Here is a 26,260-nt window from a genome sequence, read left to right on the forward strand (position 1 = left end):
CCGCCTCACCCCCGGAGCTCACTGCGCGGGCGCACGCTCGGCCCGGAGCCTCGTTGTCGCGTCGCCTCGTTGCCATGGCTACCGCAACCCGGAAGTGCCCCGAGCCGGGCGCCGAGGCCTGAGGTCGGGCCTGCTATGGCCGCGGAGGGAGAGCTGGTAAGGAACGGGCAGCGAGGGGAGGAGAGCAGCCTGGGCGCGGGGCCCTCAGAACCGGCAGGCCGATGAGGTGGAGGTTGCGGTTGCTAGAGGAGGAGCGAGGCCCCGGTCCGTGGCGTGGGGGATGTAGCGCTCCTTTCTGTCCCTCCCCAGCAGTTCGATGGAGGCTTTGAGGCCCTTCGCTGAGAGCTGTTCTCTTCTTGTTTTGGACTGTGAACGTTTGCAGGGACTGGAGTGCTCGTCTTGTGGCACCTTTCTGCCCGGGTGAATGCTGTGCCAGGGCCGACTGCCTTCCTCGCTGTGGTTCCCCTTGCGACAGGCGCAGCTGTGCAGGGAGATGGCACGGAGTGATAAAAAGGCCTTAAAAACAACAGAAATAACATCTTGCTGTGCTGTGGGGAATCTTGCCTCGGGAAATTAAAAGCTAACTGGCATAGTGTGTGCTCTCAGCCAGCACCAAAAGCTGCTTTAGCTGTGCTGTTGTTGTCAGCCTCATCTCTTTTTCCATCAGCTGGGAGTCTAAGAGATATTTTGTCCCCTCCTCGCCTTTCACGGAGATAGATCAGCGTCTTTCCAAAGAATGGGGCTGCAGCTGGAAGCGCCACGGAGTTGGCGGCAAGTGAAAATGTTTTGTGAGGGCAGCGTGTGTTTGTGTGATCTGAAAGGGAAGTGGAAATTTTCCTTCTGCTGTGGATGTGCTCTCATTCGAGAAGCAGAAGGTTCTGTCAGCTCAGCGTGAGGAAAGATCAAACTCTTTTTTGACTCGGTAGTTTGTCCTTTTTTTTCAGCCCCATTGCTTCTTCAGTCTGTTAAATGTTCCTGTAGCATAGCAAGGCTGGGAACAAGTGAGGGAGGAAGAGGACAAAAGGATGAGTTGCTGTTTGGCCAGGTGTGACTGGGGAGAGGCTCATGCAGTGCCTGCACTTTGGAAATGGGACACCTGAAGGCTGTGTGATGGTGCACTCCAAAGTGCCTAATCTCTGTGGTACTTGTTAGAAGTGACTTGCATTGTTAGCACACAGAATGCAGATCGTGCTGTGTTTGCAAAAGTGATGACTTGTTTCCCACTGGAATTTGTTGTATTCGAGCTCTGTTGTGTTAGTAACAAATCATTCTGGATATGTATTAAAAGCAATTACTTGGAGAGCAGCAAATGTCACAGTTTGTGTTTATTTCCCAGGGAGATGACAGCTTGTCTGTGATAACCTGTGAATCAGATGCAGAAATGGTGAGTTAATGGCATGCTGCAGCTAAATGCCTTAAAAAGGCCTCTCAGAATGTTCTTGCACAGGCTACACCCATGCGATGGCTCCTGATCGATAAGAACATCCTTCAGAGAGGAGAGCTTGCAATCTTACTGCGGTGTAGTTTGATGTGAAAATCTCTTCTAATTCCAGGTGTAATTCAGGCTTCTAAATTCTCTGGGAGTTGCAAATGGTATTTGCTTCATTTTGCTTTTTATCAAGCTGAGGGCCTGAGTAGCTGTTTTACTGTGCTCTAATGGAATTGAACAAGCCTTTCCTTTAGAGGAGTGGTCCTACTCTATTCTGGTACAGCCTCTGCTCTGTGATCATTGTGGGCTTGCTGTTGTATGTAATGCAGACCGGGAAGGTCTTAGTATTCTGAGCATGAACAGTCTACTTCATAGCACAAAGCTTCAGTAGGTACCATCCTAATTTTTGTGACTGTTATTGTAGCCAGATCTGCATGTATTTAACGCTTCTGGTTTTGTTTTATGCAAAAAGGTTTTGAGTTATTCTAATAAGTGCTCTTCACATAACATGGAGATTGAAGCCAGTTTTGCAGTTATATGCTGGAGTGTTCAGAGAGCATGATATTTTAAGCACACCATTTTCTTTTTTCTTTTTTTCCAGAAATTAAAGAAGAAAATTTTTCACAAGCCTCCAAAGTCACCAAGTAAGAGCTCAAAAATCTTCTGCTTCCACTGTGCATAACAAGATAGATTTCTTTGTGGCACAGGAGGTAGATTTATTTGAAACAACTTCTTTGTTCTCACTGGAATTGTTCATTGTGTGTGCAGAGCGCCTCTGCTTGAGATTTGTATTCTGTAAGCAGTGAAGTTAGACTTTTATAGGCTGAGTATTGAAGCTTATAGTTTAGTTACAGTTCTTGATTTTTTTCAGGAAGGGGAAAACAATTTTTTTCCCCCCCATTTTAGTAAGTGCTGATATTTGCTCTGCAGAAAGACCATGGGATTACCAGATAATCAGAGATACCTGCACATCCTACCATCTAACAGATATTTATGTTAGTAGATTAAGCACTTCCATTTCATTCTTTTTTCCCTGTCACCTTAGAAGTACAGCGTAGAATGTTCTCCATCAGTACTGGATCTGCAGGTGTGCTGTGTCTGTAGCTTATTTTCTGGCTTTTATGTTTCTTACCATGTATTTCCATTTACCTTCCTTTTTATATTTATAGTGAATATCACAAAGAAAACAATCTCAGGTGTTGTTGTGATTGTTGTTACTTTGTGTTTATAATAAAAGAAATCACATAGCACTTCACATTTTTGCTCTAGGGTGAGAAGGAGGCAAACCCTTCTGATAGGAGCATATCTACCTCCTTCCTTTACCTGGAATCTCTAAATGATGGAATTAAAACAGTTCCTTATTTTCAACCATGATTTTTAGTTTAATTGCTTCTTCCTCTACTTCTCAATTTGAAGACTAACTTGCCAGCCAATATAGCAGACATCTAAACTCAGCTTCAAAACATGAGTAATTATCAGTATTTATACCTAACTGCAGTACCTGAAGTAGTGCTGGCAGGGGCTCTCCAGCAGTGTCAGACCCAATCCTGTTTTTTGATTGCTGCTAGAAAGTTGCCAGTGGTTTAATAGGCACAGAGCCACTAATGTCAGCTTATCCAGGAGTGTTCCTCTCACATGAGGGACATTTCTGTAGGTCAGATGTATGAACATAGATACAGTATGAACATAGATACACAAGTGTTTTAAGATTGAGTCTCCAAGTAAGTACTTCTGCTTATGTTGAGTGATGTTACTGTTACTATGTTACTCTGCCTCTTTCGCTTGTGGCTGGGAACCTGAAGCTCGAAACAGATTTTTTGTGATCTTGAGCTTTTTAAGGCAACATTGAGATATTTTCTTCTGTTTTAGAGTCTCCGTACAGCTCTAGCACACAACTGTATCCTAAGAAAGCTGCAGTTTGGAGATCTCTGCAGGGAACAGGCAACGCACATTTTGAGAGTGCAGCTATGAAAAACCCAAAGCAGATGTGGTTGGGATCACTGAAACAAGGTATCAGTATAGAAGTTTTGTCTGCAGAGTGGTTACAATTCACTCCTGGGGACAGCTTAACACATGAGCTCTGAGATGGGAAACGTGTGTTTGGTTAGAGGGTACATAGGAAGACATTTCCATAGTAGTTATTTGGGTGGTTGGAACTGAGTTTGAGTCATCTGATCTTGAGCATTGGAATTTATAGTAGGAATAATTAACAGCACCTGGAGCTTTCAATGTTGCATTTGTTCACAGTAAATCCACTGATGTAATTCACAGTTATCCCTGATTTCTGCATTTTGTTCCTTTTTTGTTGGCAGGAATGAGCCATTCCCTGAGATCAGATGTTGACACGGGACATATGCGAGCTGGCATTTCTAGTAGCACTCCAGAGTACTTGAAGGAAGCTCTAGGAATGAAGAAGCCCAAACATTCCCGTTCTTCTAGTAATGGTAAACTCTGTAACTGTATGATAAAAATTAGTGGTCTGGTTTTCTTCCATGTAAACTCATGCATTGTTTTTTAAGATCATAGCTTTAGTAAAACAAGCCCCGTTTCAATTTAACCTATGTTACAATGGTGTGTCAAAGTAGAATTGTTGGAATACTTTTGAGATTTACAAATTGGTTGAGGCAGCTCCCAGATTTTTTGAGCAATGAATCACTGTTAGCTTTCAGGAGTTCTTGCAGACTGCCATGCGTTTTCAGCTGAAAACATTGCAAATATAATATGGTTCAGTGGGCCAGCTGTAGACAATTTATTGAACTCTGTGAAACAGTTTCAGAACCATTGATAGAAACCATCTGCTTGCCTGAAATTCTGTGTAATTGACTCCTTTTACTTCTCCTCTAGAAAGTGTTCTATCATGTGGTTGTGATATTAAAATCAACTGGGTGTTATAAGAAAGGCAAAATGTGAAACTTTTGTCCTGTTCTTTTTTTTAAATGAGAACTGTGATGTTAAAAATCCCAGTATGAAATTGCATTTCAAATGCCACCTACACTGTTACTGCTAACACGTAGCTCATGGTGGCTCTAAAAGGCAGTAAGCTTTCGCCCATTAAGTATCAACAAAAAAACCATATTTTGGACATCTTTGGATGTGTTTTGTAAATAATTGTTGGGAAAAGACTTTGGTCTTCTGTGAAGTGTGGTTTTCTTCAGATGTTTTAATTTAGTGCAATAGAGAAAAGAAATTTTAGGAGAAATTTGCCATGAGATGTAGCAGAAGGTTCTATGGTAACACCTCAATTTTGTTTCCATATGTAAAATAAATTTCTTTGCTGATTTAGTTTTGTTTGTTTTTTTTTATTATTTTTAATGCTTAGTTTCCAATTTGATGATGTTTGAAACTTTTCCCTTTAAGGTTTTCATTTAGGAAAAAATATTTCTTTCAGTTCTGCTTCTTTTATTTACCTTTTTTTTTTGTAGGCTACATTCCTGGAACTCCCGACTACAAGGAAAAAGAAGAGATGTATGATGAAATCATAGAACTGAAAAAGGTGCTGTGTCTCTGATGCTCACACTGTAAAACCATGGGGTCTCTGTCTATCTGTACGTGTCCGGATGGAATTCTGTGGTACAACTTAGATATCCACCCAACACTTTTGTATTTGTAATGCATGGTCTAAACTATCTATTTAAGGCAATTTCCTTGTTCTTATGGTGTGATAGATACTTCTGAGCAGTAGATGTAGAAGCCTTGCAGTATATATCCAGTCCTGAACCTCAGCCATGGACACAGAAAAGTTTTATTGCATTGGTTTCTTTGCCCTTCAACCCAACCTCTTTTTTTTTTCTATTTTTTTTTTGTTTGTTTTCCATGCTCAGCTGTTGCTTGTCATGTTTTAATGACGTGGTGAGGCCAGATGTCCCTGTTCATTGCAGGGGAGTTGGACTAGAACATCTTTCAAGGTCTCTTCCAACTCAAACTATTCTATGATGGTTTGTCAAGTGAGGTTTGTGCAGTGTCTGAAAGATAAGGACAAGCTGAACTCTATGGATATGAATTAAAAAAAAAAGTCTTGGCTGTTGTAGATCATTTGTGTAAGGTGGCCTTTCTGTTAGAAGTTTTATTTATCTTCATAAATAACTTTATCTTTGTCCTGTCATCTCTCTTACCTGTCAGCCCTGGTCTACTGTGATGGTCTTTGTTTTGTTTTTTTTATTTATTGTGTGCTTTGTCCTGGCCATCATAACTAGAAATGTTCTGATGCCAGTAACAATTCATGTGAAAACTCAGTGTTTCTGAAATGAACTTTGGATTTTTCTCTCCTTTTTTAGACCATACAAGCTCAGAAAAACGAAGGAAATCGTATGAAAACTAAGCTGCGTCGACTAGAAGAAGAGAATAACAGAAAGGATAAACAGATTGAACAACTGTTGGATCCTTCCAGGGTGACTGTTGCTTTAGGGCAAGGGGTAAAAATTGACAGAACAGTGCTGATCTGTGTGATCCTCATTTTCTTCTCTCCCTTTGATTAGCAGTGAGTCTCTTCTGGAGCCGTTTGGAACTGGCTCTTATCTAACATTGGGCAGCTCCCAGAAACTTCTCACAGTGTTCTGAATGCTTTTTCACCTCTGTAGCCCCATTGCACATCAACCAAATGCAATTCTTTGTGCCTGTTGCTTTATGCCTTGGTAGCAGTGTGCTAATACAAAATGGTGAGCATAGGGACTTTAGAATTTAAGCTGTTGGACTGTGAAAATGAGTACGTTAGAAAGTCCTGTGGAAATTGCTAGCAGAAGAAGTAGCAAAGTTTGTCACTTGCTTTGTTTGTCTTCTCTTGCAGGGCTCTGAGCTGGCACGATCTTTGTCAGCAAAGAAGTCTGATAACAGATGGGTAATTGTTACTTTGCTACCTTTTGCTTTCATTTATACTTTCTTCCTCTTGTGGAATTGAACCACTACTGATTTTAAAAAAAACTTTTAGGGAATTGTAACAATTATTTTTGTAGTCAGGTAGATAACTGACAACAAGGATCTGGAATTAACCATATTGCAGGTAGCTTTCTTTGTCACTTCCTTGAATCTGTTTGCATCAGTGTTTTCCCTTTTTCTTGCTGCTTTTAATTTAACAAGGTAATGGGTGCAGTTGTTTGTTTTTTTTCTTGTATTTTGTTAAAGATTGTGTGTGAAAATTATTAAGCTGGCTATGTTACCACAGATATAAATTAGGGTCACAGGATGGCAAACATGTTTCTGATTTACTAAAGTATGTAGGAGTAAGTATGTCTGGTTAAGTGCAATTTACAGAGAGGGCAGGATTATAGAGAAATCGAACTTATGTGTAGATATGGAATATTCCAGCTCTCTGTTCTTTCTGTAGGTGGTTAATGGATTAAAACAGAAGATTTTCAAGCTAGAACAACAGTGCAAGGAGAAAGACAACACTATCAAGTATGACTTTATAGGGGTAGGGACTTGTATTGGATAATAGAGGGGATTGGAAATCCATGTTAGTTTTTTGCCTATATTCTTCTGGTTTTTTTTAACACAGATTAATAAACTTTGAGAATGTCTTAGAAATTATAAACCACCCACCCAGAAGCTGTAAATCAACAAGCATTGCAGTGTCTCTGCCAGTATTGCTGGATTAACTTCTGTGCTCTGTTTTCAGCAAATTCCAGTCAGACATGAACACCACTGATTTGGAAGAAATGAGGATAGCTGTGGAGACCTACTGTGAGGAGGTACATCTGATAAAGCTCTCAGCATGCATGCTGGAAAAGAAGCTCAGATGTTGAGCTGAAATAGAAATCAAAGATTTTAGATTTCCTACAGCTTAGGTACACATGTAATTAGAGCAGAACTTTCATTGATATTTTGATAGCTCCAACTCTATGTACCAAAAAATTTTGCTTCAATAAGCTGAGTGTGTTAGCCAAGAATGGGGAGTAATGAAACTAATATACATCCATACATGTATTGTACATGTGAAAGCCAACATAATGATAGCCTGATTTTTCAGTGGTGGCCTCATTGAATTTATGACTAGCCAAAGGGTCTTCCTCTGATTTCCTTGTAGTGAACAAAGGTGCTGTATTAACTATGTCAGCTTACCTCAGCTAGCTTGTTAATAGAATCTATATTTCACACTTACAGGTTCATCGTCTCCAAATCCTCCTGGCAAAATCTGAGACTATGAAGAAAAAGTATGTGAACTCTTTTTGAGGCACATATTTGTGTATGTGTATCTGATGTATCAACTGTATACTTTTGATGGAAAACAACTACATTTGTCATTTTTCTTTAGTCTCTTTTCTTTCTCGTACATCACTTAGTGGGTGTGGAAAAAAAATGCTAGAGATATTTAAAAAGCCCATAAAAGCTCTGAAAGTCTCTGAAAGTTTATTTCAGTTAAATGAAATCCATTTTCCCCCGTGATCACATTTGTTCTTTTGCTACTGACACTTGAAACAAACTCAAAAGATGCTTAGGGTTTTACAGTTGAGTCAGTTCTGCACCTTTCTCTAGGGAGTGTGGTGCAGAGAAGTTATTTTGGAGTAAACTTGATTTTCCCATAGCGCAGAGATACAGATCCAAAGCTCAGGGTTGCTTTTGAGAGAGATCTGTGAGTAGCACTAATAAGATACTGACAAAGAAGCTTGTACTGGTGCTTGTCACTAGTGCACAGAGGTATATAGATGGTAATAAAGGGAAACATGCTGTGAGAAATGATCTCTAGAGGAAATAAAAGACAAAGCACAAAGCCAAAAGACAAAGCTAGACCCAAGTAAGAGCATGTGTGCAAGTAAGTGTTGGTCAAGCTGAGGAGAGGGTAATGGTCTAGTGGGGTAGGAGAACATGCTAGCACACCAGATCAAAACTTTCTTGCCCTCGTAGCATTGTTTTAAGGTCAGACAGCAATCTTAACTTTTGGGTGTCATCAGTCTTTGGGCTGATGGAAACATGAGAGCTCTTTATGGGCTATGTGCACTGGTTGTGTTGCCTTGATTCCTACTGACTCCTGTGGATTAAAAACTGCAATTTGATTTGCCACTGCTTTTAAGAAATGTTCATCTCTTGGCTCAGGCGCACAGTGACGAGCTTCTCAAGGCTGTAACCATCACAATTAATTTAGTCACAGGTAAAAATGAGTCATCAGGGCTCTTCCTTGTCCTCATTTATTTGTATCTTTGAAAAACAGTGGTCAAGGCTGTCTCTCCTGATTATTTGACTGTCAGTCTCTACTTGAGAGGCCGAGCTCTGAAGTAATAGGTGAAGTTGAAGGTCAAGACTCTGGCACAGAAGGAGTGTTTCTTTCACGAGGCTTGCCTACATTATTTCTGGCTGAAGTGAATGACATTTAACTCCTCTTTTTTCACTGTTAACTATGAGTATTTCTGTGTAAAGCTGTGGCTTCCAATTGTAACCACGAAATTAGACAAGCTTTCAAATCCTCAGAATGGGCAGCAGATGTTCCATTTTAGTTTTGATGAGCCTAAAACAATGGCATTCAGTAATCGTGATTTCTGTCACCTCAAAGTTTTGTTGATTTGGTGTTTCTGTGTTGTTTTTTTTTCCCTCCTGTCTGGGACAACTTTATAAATAGTCTATAAAATGATATCTGGATAGCTTTGTTTGTTTGTCCTGATTTCAATTTCTTTCAATTTCCAAAATGTAAATTAGGTTCAATTTTGCACTCTGATAGTGTAATGGTAGACCATCTTCTCCTTTACCTACAATTATTCCAGTGAACAAGTGATCTAAGATTCCTTTACAGTGGAATTTGTCCAAAACTAGGTCCATCCTTTGATTTCAGAAGAAAGTTTGCAGTAACTTTCTCATTTAAGTATTAAATGCTTCATTTAAGTACTAAGTGCTTCATCTCACTAGAAATCTGTTTTGCTAACAAGCTTTACAACTTCGTACATCTGGAAGCTGTGATTTCTTCCTCCTTTTATTAGAAAAATTAGAAGGGCAGAATCATTGTAACACCTGAAGTATTTTTAATGCAGGACAGGCTTTCCTTATTCTGGTGCTTCTCATTTCCACCACATCAACGTAAGTAGCATCCACGAAATCTGTTTCAAAAATCTCATTGATTGAAATGTATCTTAAAGAAAGAAATTTCTCAGGAGTTCACAGTTTCACATTAGAGCAGCATTCACAGTTATCTCAAAATACATTTATGTGTAGGATCTTTCTGTTTATAGCCTGTTCTTCCAATCTCAATCTGCTCAATGAGTGAAAGGGAGCAATTAGGAGCACACAGGTTATCTTTCTATGTTGAACAGTTTTTCAGAGTAATCTCTGCATTGGCTGAAGTGGTTTTTCATCTGTGGTCCATAGAGTACTGGTAAGGCATTGTAAGATCTGTTAAGAAAAGAGGTAGAAAGCTCTAAGTAGAACTCAGACAAGCACTCCTGCTTATGCACTGAGGAGACAAGAGTGTCCTCAATCAATCAATGAACTTTCAAAGTTTAACTTCTTACACTGATGTAAATTAAAATAACTGTGAAAGCGTTGAGTCAGATGATCTTTATTCTGCTAGGAAAAAAAATTCAACTTCTCTAATCAAAAATGCTGAGAAATGTTATCAGGGAGGAAATGGAGACAATTAAGTTACCCAGCTAGATAGTGAGGCTGTTTTATTTCTTCTGATGCTGCTTTTTTGTTCTCTGCTTTAAAGTTAACTTCCTGTTTTTGATCCTTTTTCAAGTGCAGAGGGCAGAGATACCCAAAAACGACTGAAGGCACTGAATGCTGCTGTCCTGAGGTTGTCCCGGAATATCAAGGAATTGCAGAATGAGAATCGGTGTCTGAAAGAAGATCTGGATCACATTTTGAGCTGTTCTGCGTCCAGGAAAACAAAAAGTAGGCACTGAAATGTGGGGCAATGGATTTAGGTACATTTGAAAGAAGTTTGAGAGGGAGGGCAGGACCTCAAAGTGGCAGAATTAAGAGAGGTAAACCAAAAATGGAGATTTGGATTGGGCAAAGGTTATAACAAGGTGTTTGTTAGAGGGGTCTGTCTCTAAATAGCAGGGATGCTGCTCCAGGATGACCTGGGTTTTCTTTATTATTATCCCTGAGAATTCTGGGCTGCTATAACTTAAAGATTAAAATTTGCTGGCAGATTTTTTCAGTTGCTGAAAACAGCTAAGTACCAATGGCTTATATTGATTTCTGAGTCACATCCATCAATATCGTTTTCATCTTTTGATTGCTGCCTCTTTAAAGCTGAAGCTCAGTGATCTTAAGGTGATCCTTTTGTATGGGCAGAAAAATATTAATTCATGAATGCAGTTTCCTGCTTAAAGTTTTGTTGTTGCATTTAGATTATAGCGACTGGAGCAGGCAGAGCCTTATGAGGCGGATTTTGGAGCTAGAAAAGGTGAGTGTTAATATTCTTGTGGCCATCTGAACTGTCTTTAAACAGAAAATGGAGAAACACTGGCTTGTGCTGGTGGCAGTGTGTATTCTGTCTCACACATGTGAACTGATATCTGTCCCATGTCCCCTTCCTCCCCTTTTCTTCTTTTCTTTTCTCAGAATTAGTGCATGTAGATGCATATTTCAGAAACAGTTTTCATTTCATCTTTTCTCTTGGCCTAAGTGAAAATTTTTTTATGCTGAATTCAATTTTCTTCTCTTTGTGTTTTCTTCTGTGTAAATTTATTTTGCTCAGAAAGTAGGTGACATGGAGAACACCAGAGTATTGTCAGCTGATAGTGAGGCAACACAGTTACTTGGTGTGTCATCTTCACCTTCTACAGACCCAAATCATGCAGCCTCTCAACAGGTAGATCATGCTGAGGAATGCCATCGACTCCGAGAGCTAGTAAAGAAACTGAAGAGTGATAGGAGTGCTCTTCAAAGTCTCCTACTTAGTAAAGAGTAAGTGCAGCACTTGTTTTTTTGTTTATGTTTTTTTAGCATAAGTTTTATTCTGGTCTGCCACATTCTCCACTTAAACCTTCCTTCTGCCAGGCCATACGCTGTCTTCTTTCTCTCCTGTTAGCAACTGATTTGTAATTTAAATTGCTTAGGCTGGTTTCATATGTCACTGCATAAGGGCAGGCAGGTTATTCTGATCATGAGCAGAGATTTGCACACAGCTGTGTATTGCTAATAAAACGCTTTGCCTCTCTTTACAAATTTTGCTTTATTTAAAGGGTAAATTAAATGTGTAGTTTCTTTCCAAGTTTAAGACAACCCATTTTGTTTAGAAGTTTAAGTAAAAAATAATTACTTTATTGGGATATGACTGATGAAAATATTGCTTAGATTTCCTTATTCTTGTTTAGCTTAGACATCAAGCAGTTGCTTCAGGCCAAGGCTGAAGCAGAGCTGGAGCTGCAGAAGTACCAGAACAACAAGGAAGAAAGCACGAAGGAAGAGCTGACTTTAAGGTATCATATCTTGGTTTAGTAGATCTTTAAAATAAATAAATAACTCCAAGAAAAAAACTCAGCCAAAACCCATTAAAGAGAATTCTCTTTTGAAGTGACACACAATTCATATAGATCATATGGGCTGCAGGAAGCTGGGAATTCATTTATGTAAAGCTCTGATGGATAGACAGGATAAGTTATCGGGGGAGGAGATCTGCAGAGTTTTGGAGAAAGTGAAAGACTGAGATATACAATAGGGAAAAGAATTAGATTGTAAGAAAAGTGAATGAGGTGGATGGAAAAAAAAAAGCTTGCCATGTTGCACTTGAGAACTTCTTTCAATTGACAAGAAAAACTGTACTATCTTTATCTAGAAGCTTCTGCCTTTAGACTGTTGCTAATATATTGATAATAATCCTGTGCAAATGTAGGGGAGAAAAATAGTGACTTCCTTATTGCTTTGTAAGATGGGACTTTGTTGCAGTTTCATATTTGTCAGTCATCATTTCAAATCTACTTGTATTATTAATAGCATCAATTGTACCATTCTAACCTTGGGCCATTTTCTTTATAATTTTAACCTAAGGCTTTGCTATCGCAACTTGAGAATTGATTGTCAATGTTCTGATGCTGTGAGAGTATGTCTGATGTTATCCTGAGCACCATTTCCCACTTGGACATTTAAAAAAGCCAAAGTAACCCAATTTTATGAAACAGGTTCAGTCTATTCAAAGCAGGAAGAACAGAAAATGTCTGACTATTAATATATTTGCCTTTCCAATCATAGCGAGGAAATGCAGAACCTTACACAGAAAGAAGGGAAATCACAGTCAAAACTGGAGGAAGAGGAGAGACAAACGACAGAAGATGCATTAGAGAAACTTAATGAGGTACAGATAAATGTTTTGTGGGTATTTTTCTTTGCATCTGATATCCTGTGAGTTGTTCAGATAGTCTAAATAGCTAAATGTTTCTTCTCTTTTCTGACACATGGGAGACACACACAGAAGGAAAGGAAAGGAGGAGGGGAAGCAAGAGCAAAAACCGTCCTTTCCAATGATTTTATGCTGACCAGGTGATCATTTAGGGCACATATGCTACTTGGTCAGAAAATACTATTTAGCTGTTCTGTTTGGATGGAAGCTGGGCCTTTTTTTTTTTTTTAATTTTTTTATTTACATGACATGATATTTAAGTAAAAATGGCAGAAAATGGCAGTACAATGCAGTAAGCACTTAACCCCCTTGAACTGAAGTATTTCTAGAGTTAAAGTATTCATAGCACCTCCATTTTGAGTATGTAGATGTCTAACAGCTGTGTTTGTGCAGCCATTTGGCCTGGACAGTTTTAAATGGATCTCTGCACTCAATTTGTTTTATTCATGAATAGGAGTGAACTTGGTATCAGTGATCTCCCACCCCTGTGCTGAACGTTGTGGCTGATCTGTAGAGATGAATGGGCACTGGCAGAAATGCTTGCAGATACAGGGAGGTCATGTTAATCTCATTCCACTAAAAACCATCTAACAGTTATAACTGGAAATTTTGACCATTGGAACTTTCAGATTAAAGTACTCTGAAATACAGGTTGTACAGCAATAGAAATAAAAATGTCCGTGAGCTTAAAGGGATGCTATTTCTGATATATAGTGCAGTTCTGTAGGAATTTAAGTTAGATTTTTTGTTAGAGGGTGATGGATGCTAAATGATGTTTTGAATACCAAATAACTTGAGTTTCTATTTAGAAACAGGCAATGAACAGTCCCTTCTTTCCTCTGCAGACTATGTATATTCTTGGCCGGTAACCATCTATTTATTGAAATGTTCCCATTATTTGTAATTATCACTAAGTTCCCACCAATTTTTCATTTTAATGGTAGGTTGTCACTTTTAATATAACATGATCCATTTGCTAAATGTAAGCCTTTAACTCAGCATTTCAAAGGTTATAAATAAATCCTTTTCAAAGAATCAAGCAGCTTTTTTCAGGGTCTATAAAATCTCTTATTGTTTCGCTTGGAATTTTATACCAACAAATTAGATTCGTGTTTTAAAATTGCTGTTGTGACTTTAGTTTGGCAAGTGAGGTAAGATGATTGGTATAGGTTGGATATTTAGGGATCAAAAGGATCAGATGGCCAGAGGCTCAATGGACAGCCACATCTCAGGAGAAATATCTGGAAGAAAATCTTGTTTTGCTCTGTTTCTTCATCTTTTTCCTCTAATTAACTGATTTCTTCAAGACAGAAGAGTAGAGTTGTACTGATTTACACAAGCTCTCAGTCTTGCATGCGTGATGGCCAGCACATCAGTAAGGTTAAATACAATTTTGGGCTCCCACCTGCCAGCAAGAGACACGAGAGAGCTTCCAGGTTGATTAATATTTGTGTTCCTTGGAGAAGAATTGCAAAATTAGGTACCCTAACATTTGTTCTCAGTCTGTCAATAATACAAAAAATGTTTCTGGTCAGCAAAGCATTGATTTCCACTGTGGGAGTTCCTACTGCTTTAGTGATGCATAGAAACATAGAAGTACATGTAGGTGAACACCTTTCCATTCCCACGTTCAGCTAGCAGCTGAAACAAGGACAGCAACGTGTTTTACAGTAACAGTCACCTGGATTACAGGTTTGAACACGAGCAGTATTCTGAACTAAGATTTTCCTCCTTACCCTCTTTCCACCCTATGGGCAGGCAGAACATTGAAGGACTTTGGTGTCGATTTCTGAGTCAGTTGTAACCTATATCCCCTCACAGAATTCAGATTTGCATCAGTGTAATGAGTTAAAGATTCTCCTTCACAGCGTTCACCAAACTGCACAGTTAAAGATGAAGAAGACTGCAAGAAGGAACAAGCAGCCAGATGTATCCAGAGATGGTGGAGGTCGTACCGAAGTAAGGTGAGAGTCTCTGGTTGGGAAGCAGTGAGGTCATCCTGCTCTGAATCTTAGCCTGGTTTCAGAGTCTGGATAACCTGACACGGGGCTCCAGGACCTGCAGCAGTGATTCCTTACCATCATCTTCTCTTGCACCACTCTTTTCAAATCCTTCCTGATGCTTCTTTTGCCTTTGCTTCCTAGAAGCTTGTTTCTGTTCTGAGAAGTGCAGTTTCTACGTGGGGGAATATGGGTGAGCAGATAAACTAAAGGAGCAGAAGCAGTGCTTCCTTGGTAACGTTGCCTCCTCAGATACTCTTCTCATGGCTCCTTCCTGCTGCACCTAGCATTTGCACTAGGTGTAGAGCATTAGGAGTAGAGCCCAAACTAACCAACCCAGTGTGCAGCTGATGTGTCCTGCCCCTCTGATATGCCACATCAGAGAAGTCTCTTCTAGCAACTAATGCCTGTAGCACCAAGACAAGCTTTCATGAGATTTGTTTTTGTGGTTTTTTTTTTTCTTCAACACTGTTGTGAAGCACAGACTTCTCAGTGCTTTGGACCTGTGCTTGGGAAAGCTGCCTAACTTTCCGTTTGAGGCTACAAATGAATGACACAGTAGCTAAAGCTACAGTAAGCAGTACCGAGTCCTGAAACCGTTGCGTTTTTTCTTATTCTTTCAACTGTTTCTTTTTTCTTTTCTTTTTTTTTCCAGCAAGCTTTCAAACAAGAGCGAAGTTTGTTAGGCAGTGAAAATAATGAAATGAGAAAATATAAGGTGGGGTTAAATTCTTTGAAAAGATTACATTGTTATTTATTATGTTAAACTTTGAGATGTAATGATCTATGACAACGCATTTTCCATTTCAGAAGGAAGAAATTGCTCTGGGTGAGGTGAGTATGTTTATGATACCCAACAAAACAGTGAATCACATGTAACCTGCATAAAAGCATAACCCAATATTTTTTTTAAATTATTTTTAAACAGGTTTTATTGTGATGAGCTGTTGTTCAAAGGCCATCTTTGTAATTCAGGCTGCTCATGATCCACCTTGTGACATCCTGATTTTGTTTGATACATCTTTTCAAAGTGTTCACCACTCAATCTCAAATTTTCTGTGTGTTTTTCATTTACACTGTGATGAATCTTCAGAAGAATTTCAAGTAGGATTTTGAAGCCTTTCCTAAAGAGAAACATTGCTGAGTGTTCTTCAGAAATTGAGTTTGTTTGACAATTTTGGCACTTCTTAATAAATGCTTTGCATACAGGATTTGATTAAACTTTTTTCAAATCACACAGCATAGCATCTTACACTTGTTTCTTACAGAAAATAAAATCCTACTTTCAGAAGTTAGAACAAATTCTAATTATGTGACAGAAGCATGTGTTGTGTCTAGATTAGAATCTAGGAAAATATTTGAGCAGAGAGGAAAGACTGCTGCATTCAGCACAATCACTGCAGTGATTTGCCAGGCTTTACTTGATTTCTGATCATACCAGAGCATCAGAGAGCCTGCTGCCTAGCCAGAATCTAATAGGAGAGTGGGATAATATTTCTCTATGTGTGAAATACAGGCTAGCACTGGCAGCTGGAATGTAATTGCATTTGATAGGATCAATGATGAACAACTTTTAGGCTGAGTTTAAACTGTGGGTTGTTTTATATCCCTCACGTGTTGGGTAAATTCTCTGGGTTGTATGGGAGTCTCTGTGAAGTAAATGTGTGAGATCCCTTCAGCTTATAAAGATGTCAGGACATCACTGTCCATTGCAAAGGGAAAAGCTATTTTGCGTATGTGCCTCTGTGCTTGGGACTCTTGTTTATAATTTATAGCTGCCACCTTTCAAGGGAGTTACCATTTCTTCTTCTTCTTCATGCTAGGCAGTTGTTGTGCTTCAGGCAGCTTTCAGAGGACATCTGGCTCGACAGAAGCTGCTACTGAGTAGTGGGCTGCATGATGCCCAACCTTACAACAGGCAAAGCACAGGAAGAAAGGTAACTTCAGGGGCAAATGGGCTATATCATTATTTTCACCTTACTTTGTAGAGTACTGTGCTTCCACACTTAATTCTCTGTGTCACCCTGTAGAGCGATCTTAATGCACTGGTTGGTAGCACCACTGTATTTCCAGAAAGATATCCAGTTCATTCCCTGGTATTCCTTTCTGACTTCTTAGTTTTTCGTAGAAATAAAGCTGTAATACCTCTGCATTATAGTCTTTAACTGTTCCTTACCAGTTAAGCATTTTTTTCTGTAAATTGTTTGCCAGCTTATGTGAGCATCCTTTGCACCTTTAGCGTGCTATAATTAATTCTCCATTCATGTTGTCCATCTGGCTGCACTTGTCAGTTTTAAGCAAATAGGCCAGTTGTAGCAGAACTGAATAGTTCATGAAGGTTGCCTTACCTGTTCTGGCTTCTAGATGGTTTCCTGCCTGAGGTATAAATGAACTTCAGAACTCTGTAAGCCTTACCTTGCAAATATCTAACATTTCATTAATTGAATATGTATATTTCAAAACTTGTAGGGTGATCGGGTTTGCATTCCTACTGGTTTAGTCTTATAGAAACTTTAAGACTGCAGACCAAAAGATAGAAATGTTTGCTCCACTGCTGTTTTCACAATCAAGAAATAAAATTGACAAAGCTTCTGTCACGTTTCTGTGCAATTTGTAAAAGGTCAGTTCTCTTTGATCTGATTACTCTGCAGAACTCCTGTATGCCTCATGTGTCAAACTCCTTCAGCTCATCTTCTCTCAACAAGGAGAAAGAGAAGATTGTGACATTCATCCAGTCCGTTTTCAGGGCTCACTTAACACGTACAGTACTGCTTGAGGAAAGGTAAGTGATGAATAGATTTTTCTGCAGTGTAGTAGCAAAATTGTTTTTACTACAGAGGAGGGGTAATTTTTTTGTGTAGGATTTTAGTGTGGGTTCCTTGGCACAGAAGGAGAACGAGAGCATTGTTCAAACACACACAAGATAGCTTTCTCATGGGTATGCAACAGAAGAGTTTCTTGTTGCAGTCTTCCTACATCCTGCTGCATGTTCTCTTCCATAGGGATGAGGGAAAGTAGAAGAAAAGAATTACTCTTTGGGAAAAAAAAACAACAGTTGCTGTCAAACTCATTGCTAGCTTGAAATTGAGTGAAGCTCTGACATGTGGAAGTTAAATGTTATGTGGAAGAAGAGGAGGAAGGAGCTAGAATATGATCTTGCATGAAGTCTACTCAGCTCAGGAAGAACTCAGCCATTTGCTTACTACATAGGTTTATGGTGGCTCTGGCTTGAAAAAATACTTCCTTTTTCTCCAGGATTTACTGCACCAGAAGCCATTAGTACTGACTGCTATGGTTACAGTGAGAGTTACTTAATTGTCACCTCACAGGAATGACTGTGCTCACTTCCATAAGTGATAAATGTTGATGCTAGTAATACAAGAAACTGTCCTGTATGCATTCTGACAACAGATTGGTGTTCTTGTTCTGTACCTCATGCTATGCATTGTGTCTTTTTGCAGGCCCTCTGTGTCTAGCACAAGTGAGAAAATGGATTCTGCTCTCTGCAGGACAGAGAACAAACCAGTCTCAGCAGCACTCCAGACCAGCCTGTCAGCCAGCATGTCTTCTCTTCCTGGTAATCTTATTTCCCTTTGTGCTCAAAAGCATGTGGAGTTTGAGCAAATGTATGCTTAATTGTACAGGGAAGTTCTGCACATGCATACACATGTTCATATGCATGCTTGCACTCTGTATCCATGTATTCTTTTATACAAGCAAGTGCAGTCCCTCCAATAAAGACTAAGTTCTGACAATACCACTCCCAGCTTCTCCAACTTCACTTGCTTGCTGCCGCTTCAGGTTGGAAAGTCTCTCTGGGGAGAATGGTAATTATATAATATTTACCACTGTAGCTGTTGTATGGTATTCTCCACCATGCTTTGGACCTGAAGCCGTAGACAAGTCAGCTGTGTCTATTAAGTCATGTTTCCTCAGCAGTCTTCATTTGCTGCAGTAAGGAAAAAAAATGAAGTTGTGGATGACTTTCCAGCTGGTACCACAGTGGTGCAAACTGGGAAAATGTCTTTTCTTTTCTCATGGCTGATCTACAATTTGGTTTCCTTCTTGAATTCTACTTGCTGCTTCTGAGAACATGGAACTAAAGCCAGAGGTGCCTCTAAGAGGCTGTTAGAAGTACTGAGCAAGAAAGGCAAAACAATGATGCAGAAAGAAAAGCTGTAGACACACAGCTTCAAAGGACAACAAACAGAAAAAGCTAGCTCTATCCTGAACAGGAGATTTTATGGACCCCAGTTGGAGAAAAAAAGAGCAGCTTTGAGGGTGACCTGAGAAACATTGACTTCTTTTTGTTGGTGAAAAGCTGATACTCCCTGCAGACTTTCTGAGAAACAGAGTGTGGTTTAAGCAGCTCAGGCTGTTTCTGTAAGATATGAGATGGAGAATAAGCCAGATTTGCCAAGGCTGTGAATACAAAGATTACCCTGCAGTGGAGGAGGGAGTATATAAGAAACTTCACTGTATGCCATATTCAGAAGCACATTCTACTACTTTTGAAGGGGTCAGTAATACTTGGTTCTGAAGGTATTTTAGTTTTGAGTGATTTCAGTTATGTCTAGAGACAGTATCCAGAAAAGAAATCCCACAGCCTCCCGTTTTGCCTGGGCTGTAAGTTTACTGAAAGTCTGATATCTGTCCTTCCTAACTCATGACTGATGTGAAAATGTGCTAGTGAAATTGGCTTTTGGAGTAATGCACTGCACTGGTCATTCTGTATTTTGGAAAGCAGAGAAGACTAGGAGCTTGTTTAACAGCTGAGTGATTTAAAGCAATCAAATTCCTTTGGCTTTAAATCATGCAGCTGTTGAACAAGCTCTTGCTTCATTCGTTCCAAGGTCAAACTCGTGTTTTGTGACCTTTCAATCTTTCAAAGATCTTAAACTTTCTATGAAAATACACATTGCAATAAGTCATTTAGTTTCACAAGCCTTTTGGCATTATTTTGAGAGGAATGGGAAAGATGAAAGTGTGTTATAAAGAGGCTTGTGTATGGGCTAGAATAAATTACATTGTTTTCATCAGGTTAGGTATGTCTGTTTTCTTTAGAGGAATAAAATCTAGCACAAGTGTTGCAGCATTCAGCGCTGCTTTGCTTTGCTCACAAATGTGGATACTACTTGAAGAAAGCCATTTCTTTGCTTCCAATGAAGTGGAACAGATGATAACAATTCAGTCTAAAATTTAGGCTTTTGTTTCTTTCTGTCAGGGGAGTGATAGAAAGGAAAGAACGTTCAGAATATGCACAGCAATCTTGAGTAAGCATTGCTCTCCACATATTGCTGCTCTGGGTACAACTGTTAGCTTATCTGAAGCATTTTCAAAATCATAATGAATTTAGAACTAGTTGTTTCACTAGTGTGCTGAGCCATTCACAAGCACAAAGATATTGTTGTCATTTTGAAGTGCATCCAACTGAAGATGAGGGCAATAAAATCTCAGTCTTCAAGAACGGGATATAATCTCAAATGATTTGGTCAATATTAAGCCATTTCATATAATGTCTATTTGGTGGAGGCGTTGCACCTTCTAGTTACTGTGCTTGCTTCCAAAAGTTCTCTTTCCTTATCCCTATCACAAGCACTCATAAATCTTTCTGAAAAATCCTCATATTCTTTGCTGACTGATACAGAGAGGAATTTCACTTAACTAGAAAGTCATGCGTTTCTTTGCTTCTGTGGGTTGAGGTCAGCATGATGGCCTCCTGCATTCCTTGTTTTCATTCACAGGCTCTCTGCCTGTCACCCTTTTTCTATTCTGGGCTTGTTGCAGACCCCTTTTCTTTATTCCACATTCCAATTGCTGCGTATGCCTCTTCCATACCAGCAGTTTTCTTCGTCAGGAACCCCTCATTTCACCATAACAGCAATGGATCATCAGTTCTTCTCCCTAAGGAAGGTTCCCTGTATGCCCTCTGCTAACTAGTCCACTGTCAAACTCTCAGTGCATAGCCTCTTCCTTGCATGTTTCCTTTTTCTACCACAAGTCATCTTGATTTGTTCCTTTTCCTCTAGGAGAGATGGTCTTTTTTCAGAGAACCGACACTCGAAGCCGAAAAATTAGTGGAGCTGAGGGCAGGATATTGAGCTAGAAGATCTTAATAGCTGTCATCATTAAGTTAATAAATTTCTTGCACAGGGGTTAGAATCTGCTGGTTCTGCTTGTCAGATGTAAAGGGCCCCATGTATCAGTTTTCTCTTTCCAATTTTTAGTGGAACCAAGGTTCTATCTGTTTATGCCCCAAACATTTCTTTAAATTGCCATTGCTGAGATGCATAGAACCAATAAAACTTTATGTCATTCAGCACGTGAATATATGTAGTGGTTTGTAGATAGATGAATGAAAAGCATTGTTACGGACAGCTTCTCTCAGATTTCTCACCCATTTCCCTTCTCTCTATTTATATCTGACTGAAGTTCTCATTATGACCTTTCTGCTTGGATCGTTTTTTCCTTTTCTGACCATCTAATAAATACTTGTTTTTATGGCCTGGTTTCAGTATCACGTTGCTTTACTTTGTGGTGTGTAACCGCTTGCAGAGATTTAAAGACAAGAAGACAAATCATGTGTGGTCAGTGTGTCAACTTAGTGCTTGGCACGCAGCTTCTGTCATTAAAGCAGAACAGGAATAGTTACATGCAGGAAAAAACAGATGAGAGATATTCATAACTGCAGGTAATTCTGGAAACTTGATGGCTCAGAGAATATTACTCTTCCCACAAGGGCTTGTTTTTGTCACTGTTCTTTATTGATGCCCCTGTTTCCTTTTGCAGTTGTTTCGGCCGGCGCTTGTGAGAAGCAGGCGCAGCCCGCCCTGTCTCTGCCTGTGGATGAAGCTCACTCGGACGATTCAGATGATATTGTAATTGTCTCTCCATCGTTGAGGATGAAGAAAACCTCCACCCACTTCTTTAATGGGCTCTAATCTTGAATTATTCGGTTCGCAGACAAAGGTATTTCCACCGAGGTAAAGCGTATCGAAGATGAACAAAGGGGGGACGTCAGCCTGCAGTTGTCTGCTTTTTTTCAGCTGTGGATGAATACTTGTTTGATAAGTCATCTCTGCAGATACATGGCTACAAGCTGCTGACTGTCTGTTAGCCTTAGCCCTGTAGTACAAAGAGAGAGTTTGGGTTGTAAAAATGCTGCACCAAAGCAGTTGAATTTGTGAGACAGAAGTTGAAATTGTCAAATTTAAATGAAAGCAGCAAAGGCTTGAGATATTTCATAGAATCATGGATTTGTTTGAGTTGGAAGGGAGCTTTTAAAGGCATCCAGTCCAACTGCCCTGCAAAGAACAGGGACGTCTACAGCTCTACCAGGTGCTCAGAGCATTTTGTGTCCAAGGAAGTCTTTCAAGTTGACTAAGATACCTTTTTAAATTGGGAAGTGAAAAATGACTTAGCCCCAGTTTTCAGCCTGTGTATGCAAAGGGGAGCAGCTTGTATTTGCTATGAGGTCCTCTCTGTTTAAAAATGTTATTGTGGCATTTTAATTTGTATTTTTATACACTGAACATTTACAGTCTCTGCAGACGTGTAAAGTCTTTTTAGAACATCACTTCTGTCATAGCACTGCTCTAGGTCTACTGCGTCTGCACAGTTTTCTTATTTATTGCTCTTTCCCAGTGTTTGCTATCGTATATATTGTACTACTTTGTACGTGATCACGTAAATGCTTCCATTTGCATTTGTCAGAGAAGGGGTGTAGTAGCAGGAATGTCCTTGTGACTAGTTTTTCTGCTTGCATATCACAAATGCAAGGGGAGATGACACTGCAAACGTTTGACGTAGAAGATACGATGCTGTATGTCCTGTTCCAGCTTGTATCACTGGATTGCCTGAAACTCCCACCTAGCTAAGTTGCTCATACACTGAGCTCTAAGGGGTTTTAAGTTTCATGTTTCTTTGCTGTAGACCTCTCCTCTCAGCACTACCTTTGTGTGTGTGTGCACATTAGCAGTGTATATTGCAAATGCACCCTCAGTCCAATCACAGGCAGGGAGAAGGGTCACAGCCATCTTCTGTGGTTAGCTATGAGGCTAATGCTGGAAAGCATGGCACTGTGCACTCTGTGCTGAGGGATTTGCATGGGGATGGATAAAACATCTTGTAGCCTGAACGGAAGCAGGATAAGCAGTTGACTTATAGATATCAAGACAAACAGAAATAATAACACCAATATCTTTACCAGACTTCATGAAGGGACCAACGACATAATGGGCTGTGGAGAACATGGTCAGAGGAGTCTTTCTAGATCTCTTACACAAACTGTACCTCTTCTTAACTGAAAGGAGGACGTTGTGTTCCAGGCTATCATTGCAACACCCTCCAAAGGCATTAAAATGCATTTTGTTTTGTTTTGTAAAAGGTGAATCAAGTAAATTATGTGATATTTAGTGAAAGGAGAATTTATTTTACAAACACACAGTAAAGTCTTTGTGGAGACCCTGGTGGTTTCTTTGTCATCAAGGAGTAATAAAATCTCCTGTAAACAGAAAGCACACTCTTAAATAGAAGATTTTTATCACCTTTTCCCTCTTCTTTTTTAAATTAAAAATCAGTCGCTGCTGTTTTGCAGAATACTAATAACTCAGAGCTGTCTCGGTTCTCTGATTTCAATGAAGCACTATCTGTGCTTATCATAGTTCATGCCAGTACTTGCAGCCAAAGAGGAAACTGGATGGCTGCAGCACAATGCAGCTGATTTCATTTAATCCCAGCAGTAGAAATGCCGCCTTTGCTTTTTCCAAAGGCAGTTTTGAGAGCTCTCCATACCCAAAGCAGACTGAAGAATGGCATTTATACTCAAGTTGGGTGTATTTTTCCTGCTGGTACTTTGGTCACATGGCTGCTATCTGCAGGAAGGATGAAAAAAAGGCATGTAAAATAAAAGAATAAAGGGGATAAAGTCCTCTTGGCAGAAGCCTATACCTATATTATATATATATATAATACCTATCCCTCTATTGCTGGAAGTCATGTTACTTATTGAAAAAAAAAAAGTCATTTTGCCACTTTGCTAAACAGAAGCAGATCTGTATTGAGTTTCTTACGTATAATGTTTCAAGTCTGTAACTGTGCCTGCCATGGATACCTCCAGAGAGAGAGAAACTGGAGCTGAGGGCTGACAAATTAAGGAGAGAATACATAGTGTGTGTCAGGACCGAGTCTGCTGTAAAGTACCCACCTAACTGTTACCCTACAGGGAAATGCTTGGGCAGCAAATTTAATGAAGTTGACATTCAATTTATTGTGCCATAATGAAGAACCAATATGAAAGTCTTGGGAAATAGATACAGAGTAGAAAGGCTTCTGTCTTAACTGAGCGTGTGGCCAGCAGCAGTGCTGTTGATAGCTGAATGCCTGGATAAAGGGGAGACAGTCACTTTGTGTGACCAAAGTCACCAAAGGAAGTGTGAGAAAGAGCAAATGTCTTCTGGGGTGAATGAGCTTCATGAATTCAAGTCTGCAGTCTGATAGCCATACAAATCTGGTGCTTCTTTTGAGCACGCTTCAAACTCATAATTCTGAAAGATAACAACACGGTCACAGCGTGTGAATGTTTGGTGTATGCTAGAAAGAGAAACCTCCACCATGTGAGTAACCTGTATATCTGGGAAGAGCCATGGAGCAGTAAAGGAAGAAAATGTGTTTTTCAGAGGCAATGGGGCATTTTTCCTTTCCTCAGCTCAACAGGGAGCTAAGGACAGTGAACATCTGTGTGGCTCAAACCTGTTAAGATAGGGCCAACACAGACATTTAGTGTCTGAAAAACATTATCTGCAGGGGCATCAAGGTCCTGAAATCAAGTTAAACTCCACTGTAACCTCCCAGTAGCACACTTTCCATTCTGATGATATGCAAGTTCTGCATGGGATGATGTTGCCTACATAAAACCCTTCACAGTTTGCTGTACTCTTTGCAGGTAGTGATCATGTGTGAATATAGGGATCTCTCACACGATTTGATCTCTTTCTGTCCTTAAGTGCCTATGCCTGTAAATATTTTACTGAGGCATCAGAACCTGAAGGATGTAATATTTCCTACATAGCTATGCAAATAATCCCTAGACAGGCAGCTTTTTATATAGATGAAATGGAAAGTTTATTCATCTTGGCATATCAGAAAGCCATCGTTTGTGTGATTGTTTTAATAATTGGAACTGTGCAAGTTACCTTGAGATCTTTTTAAAAGCTAAAACACTTGCAGTGTATTTTCTCCTGGCTGTTGAACTTTCCAATAAAGCCCAAGTTTGTAAATTAATTGTTCATACTTCCCTGCTTCAGTTGTTGTATTTGCATTGCCTTTGCGACCTCTTCAGCTTGCTCCTGTTGTTTTCACTTCACACCTAGGCTGACCTTTTACTCCGTGCTGTTTTGCTAAGCCTGGTCTCCTTCATTCTGCAAGATGAGCAACGAGGCCAGTAAAAAATTAGCTCCTAAACACATGGGGTGTGAGTTTCTTCATTAGTGTTAATTCCAGAACCTGCTGCCAGTAGGGTGAATGGAAGCCTGGCACTACGGACAACAGCGGTGGGCTTTTGCTTTCAGACCTGTTTCTGGTGTTCTGTTCAAAAAGAGGAATCCTGTCAAGTAGTTCTGCAGTGCCATTCCCTCAAATACGTGGCTTTGGGCAGAGTACAGCAAGTCTCATGTGTGCTGCTTCATCTGCTGTGCTGCTTGCTTGTTAGCTGCAACGGTCACAGGGTGAAATCTGGATAAATAATTTGCCAGAAAGAAAAAAAGACAAAACCAGATGTGCGTAAAGCACATTTGTTCTTACTTACGTGGCCTTTAGCATTCATTGTGCCCTCATTGTGATTGAAGGAGTAGCCTTGAACAGCGAATGTTGCTGTGTTCTTGTTAACGATGCTCTGCTGTGTTCTGCTGATTAAGCCGTTGCCCTTTCCACTCTGGCTTTCCTATTGACTTAAAATCTGAGGTCACGTCTTCGTGCATCTTTTCTGATCCCCAGGAAATGTTCCTGTTGTTCCCCTTACAAACAAAACTTCCCTCTCCAGGTGATGCTCAGGCTGTAACAGCTCTCCCACCATTGGGAAGATTTTTGCCAGCCTGCCTCAAAACCACTTTTGTGGCACTGGGTACCAAAAAACCCCGTGAGGGCTTCTATTCTTGGTCGTACAGATTTGTCATGAAATCCTGATGCTCAAAGTGATGGGGAAGGATCCAGGAGGGCTGTGGTGCTCGCTGTGACACACTGCCTTGCCTCCTTGCTGTCAGCCATGCAGTATCACGCCTGCACTTCACTCCTCTGCCCCTCTCCCTCTGTCAGTTCAGCAGTGATGCTCTGCTTTGGTGGTGTAGCAGAGCTTGAAAGTCTTTCCTGCACTATGAATCTAGAAATGAAATATTGTAAAATCCATCACCTGGTAATAGCACAGCTATAAAAAAAGCTACGCTTAAATGGCCTCTAGTTATTTACACAGAAAATTAAAGCAGTGTTTTGTAAACTTGGGGGTTGATCACGAATGCCTGCAATACAGGTTAGCACATCCTGTCCAAACGTCAGCTTAGGATGAAGCACTCA

The 26,260-nt window shown here is 39.9% G+C and overlaps 1 protein-coding gene across 6 annotated transcripts; it reads left to right on the forward strand.

The window, feature by feature from the left end:
• The first annotated feature begins 41 nt into the window (after nt 1-41).
• Nucleotides 42-26,260, forward strand: IQCE (IQ motif containing E). 6 transcript variants are annotated; one of them, XM_048961688.1, is made up of 23 exons: nt 42-156; nt 1,337-1,384; nt 2,031-2,073; nt 3,299-3,439; nt 3,742-3,873; nt 4,852-4,922; nt 5,704-5,841; nt 6,213-6,263; nt 6,750-6,820; nt 7,041-7,113; nt 7,526-7,575; nt 10,086-10,240; nt 10,705-10,760; nt 11,055-11,263; nt 11,674-11,778; nt 12,548-12,650; nt 14,564-14,659; nt 15,351-15,413; nt 15,506-15,529; nt 16,519-16,632; nt 17,347-17,477; nt 18,157-18,272; nt 21,485-26,260. In XM_048961688.1, exons 1-23 carry the CDS (start codon nt 136-138, stop codon nt 21,634-21,636), a joined length of 2,163 nt encoding a protein of 720 aa, XP_048817645.1. In that variant the 5' UTR covers nt 42-135; the 3' UTR covers nt 21,637-26,260. The 6 variants fall into 6 exon arrangements, with proteins under 6 accessions (XP_048817645.1, XP_048817646.1, XP_048817648.1 ...); XM_048961689.1 differs by having other exon boundaries at nt 5,704-5,817; XM_048961691.1 differs by lacking the exon at nt 15,506-15,529.

The sequence above is a fragment of the Lagopus muta genome, chromosome 15, assembly GCF_023343835.1.
Source record: "Lagopus muta isolate bLagMut1 chromosome 15, bLagMut1 primary, whole genome shotgun sequence".
Taxonomy (NCBI): domain Eukaryota; kingdom Metazoa; phylum Chordata; class Aves; order Galliformes; family Phasianidae; genus Lagopus; species Lagopus muta.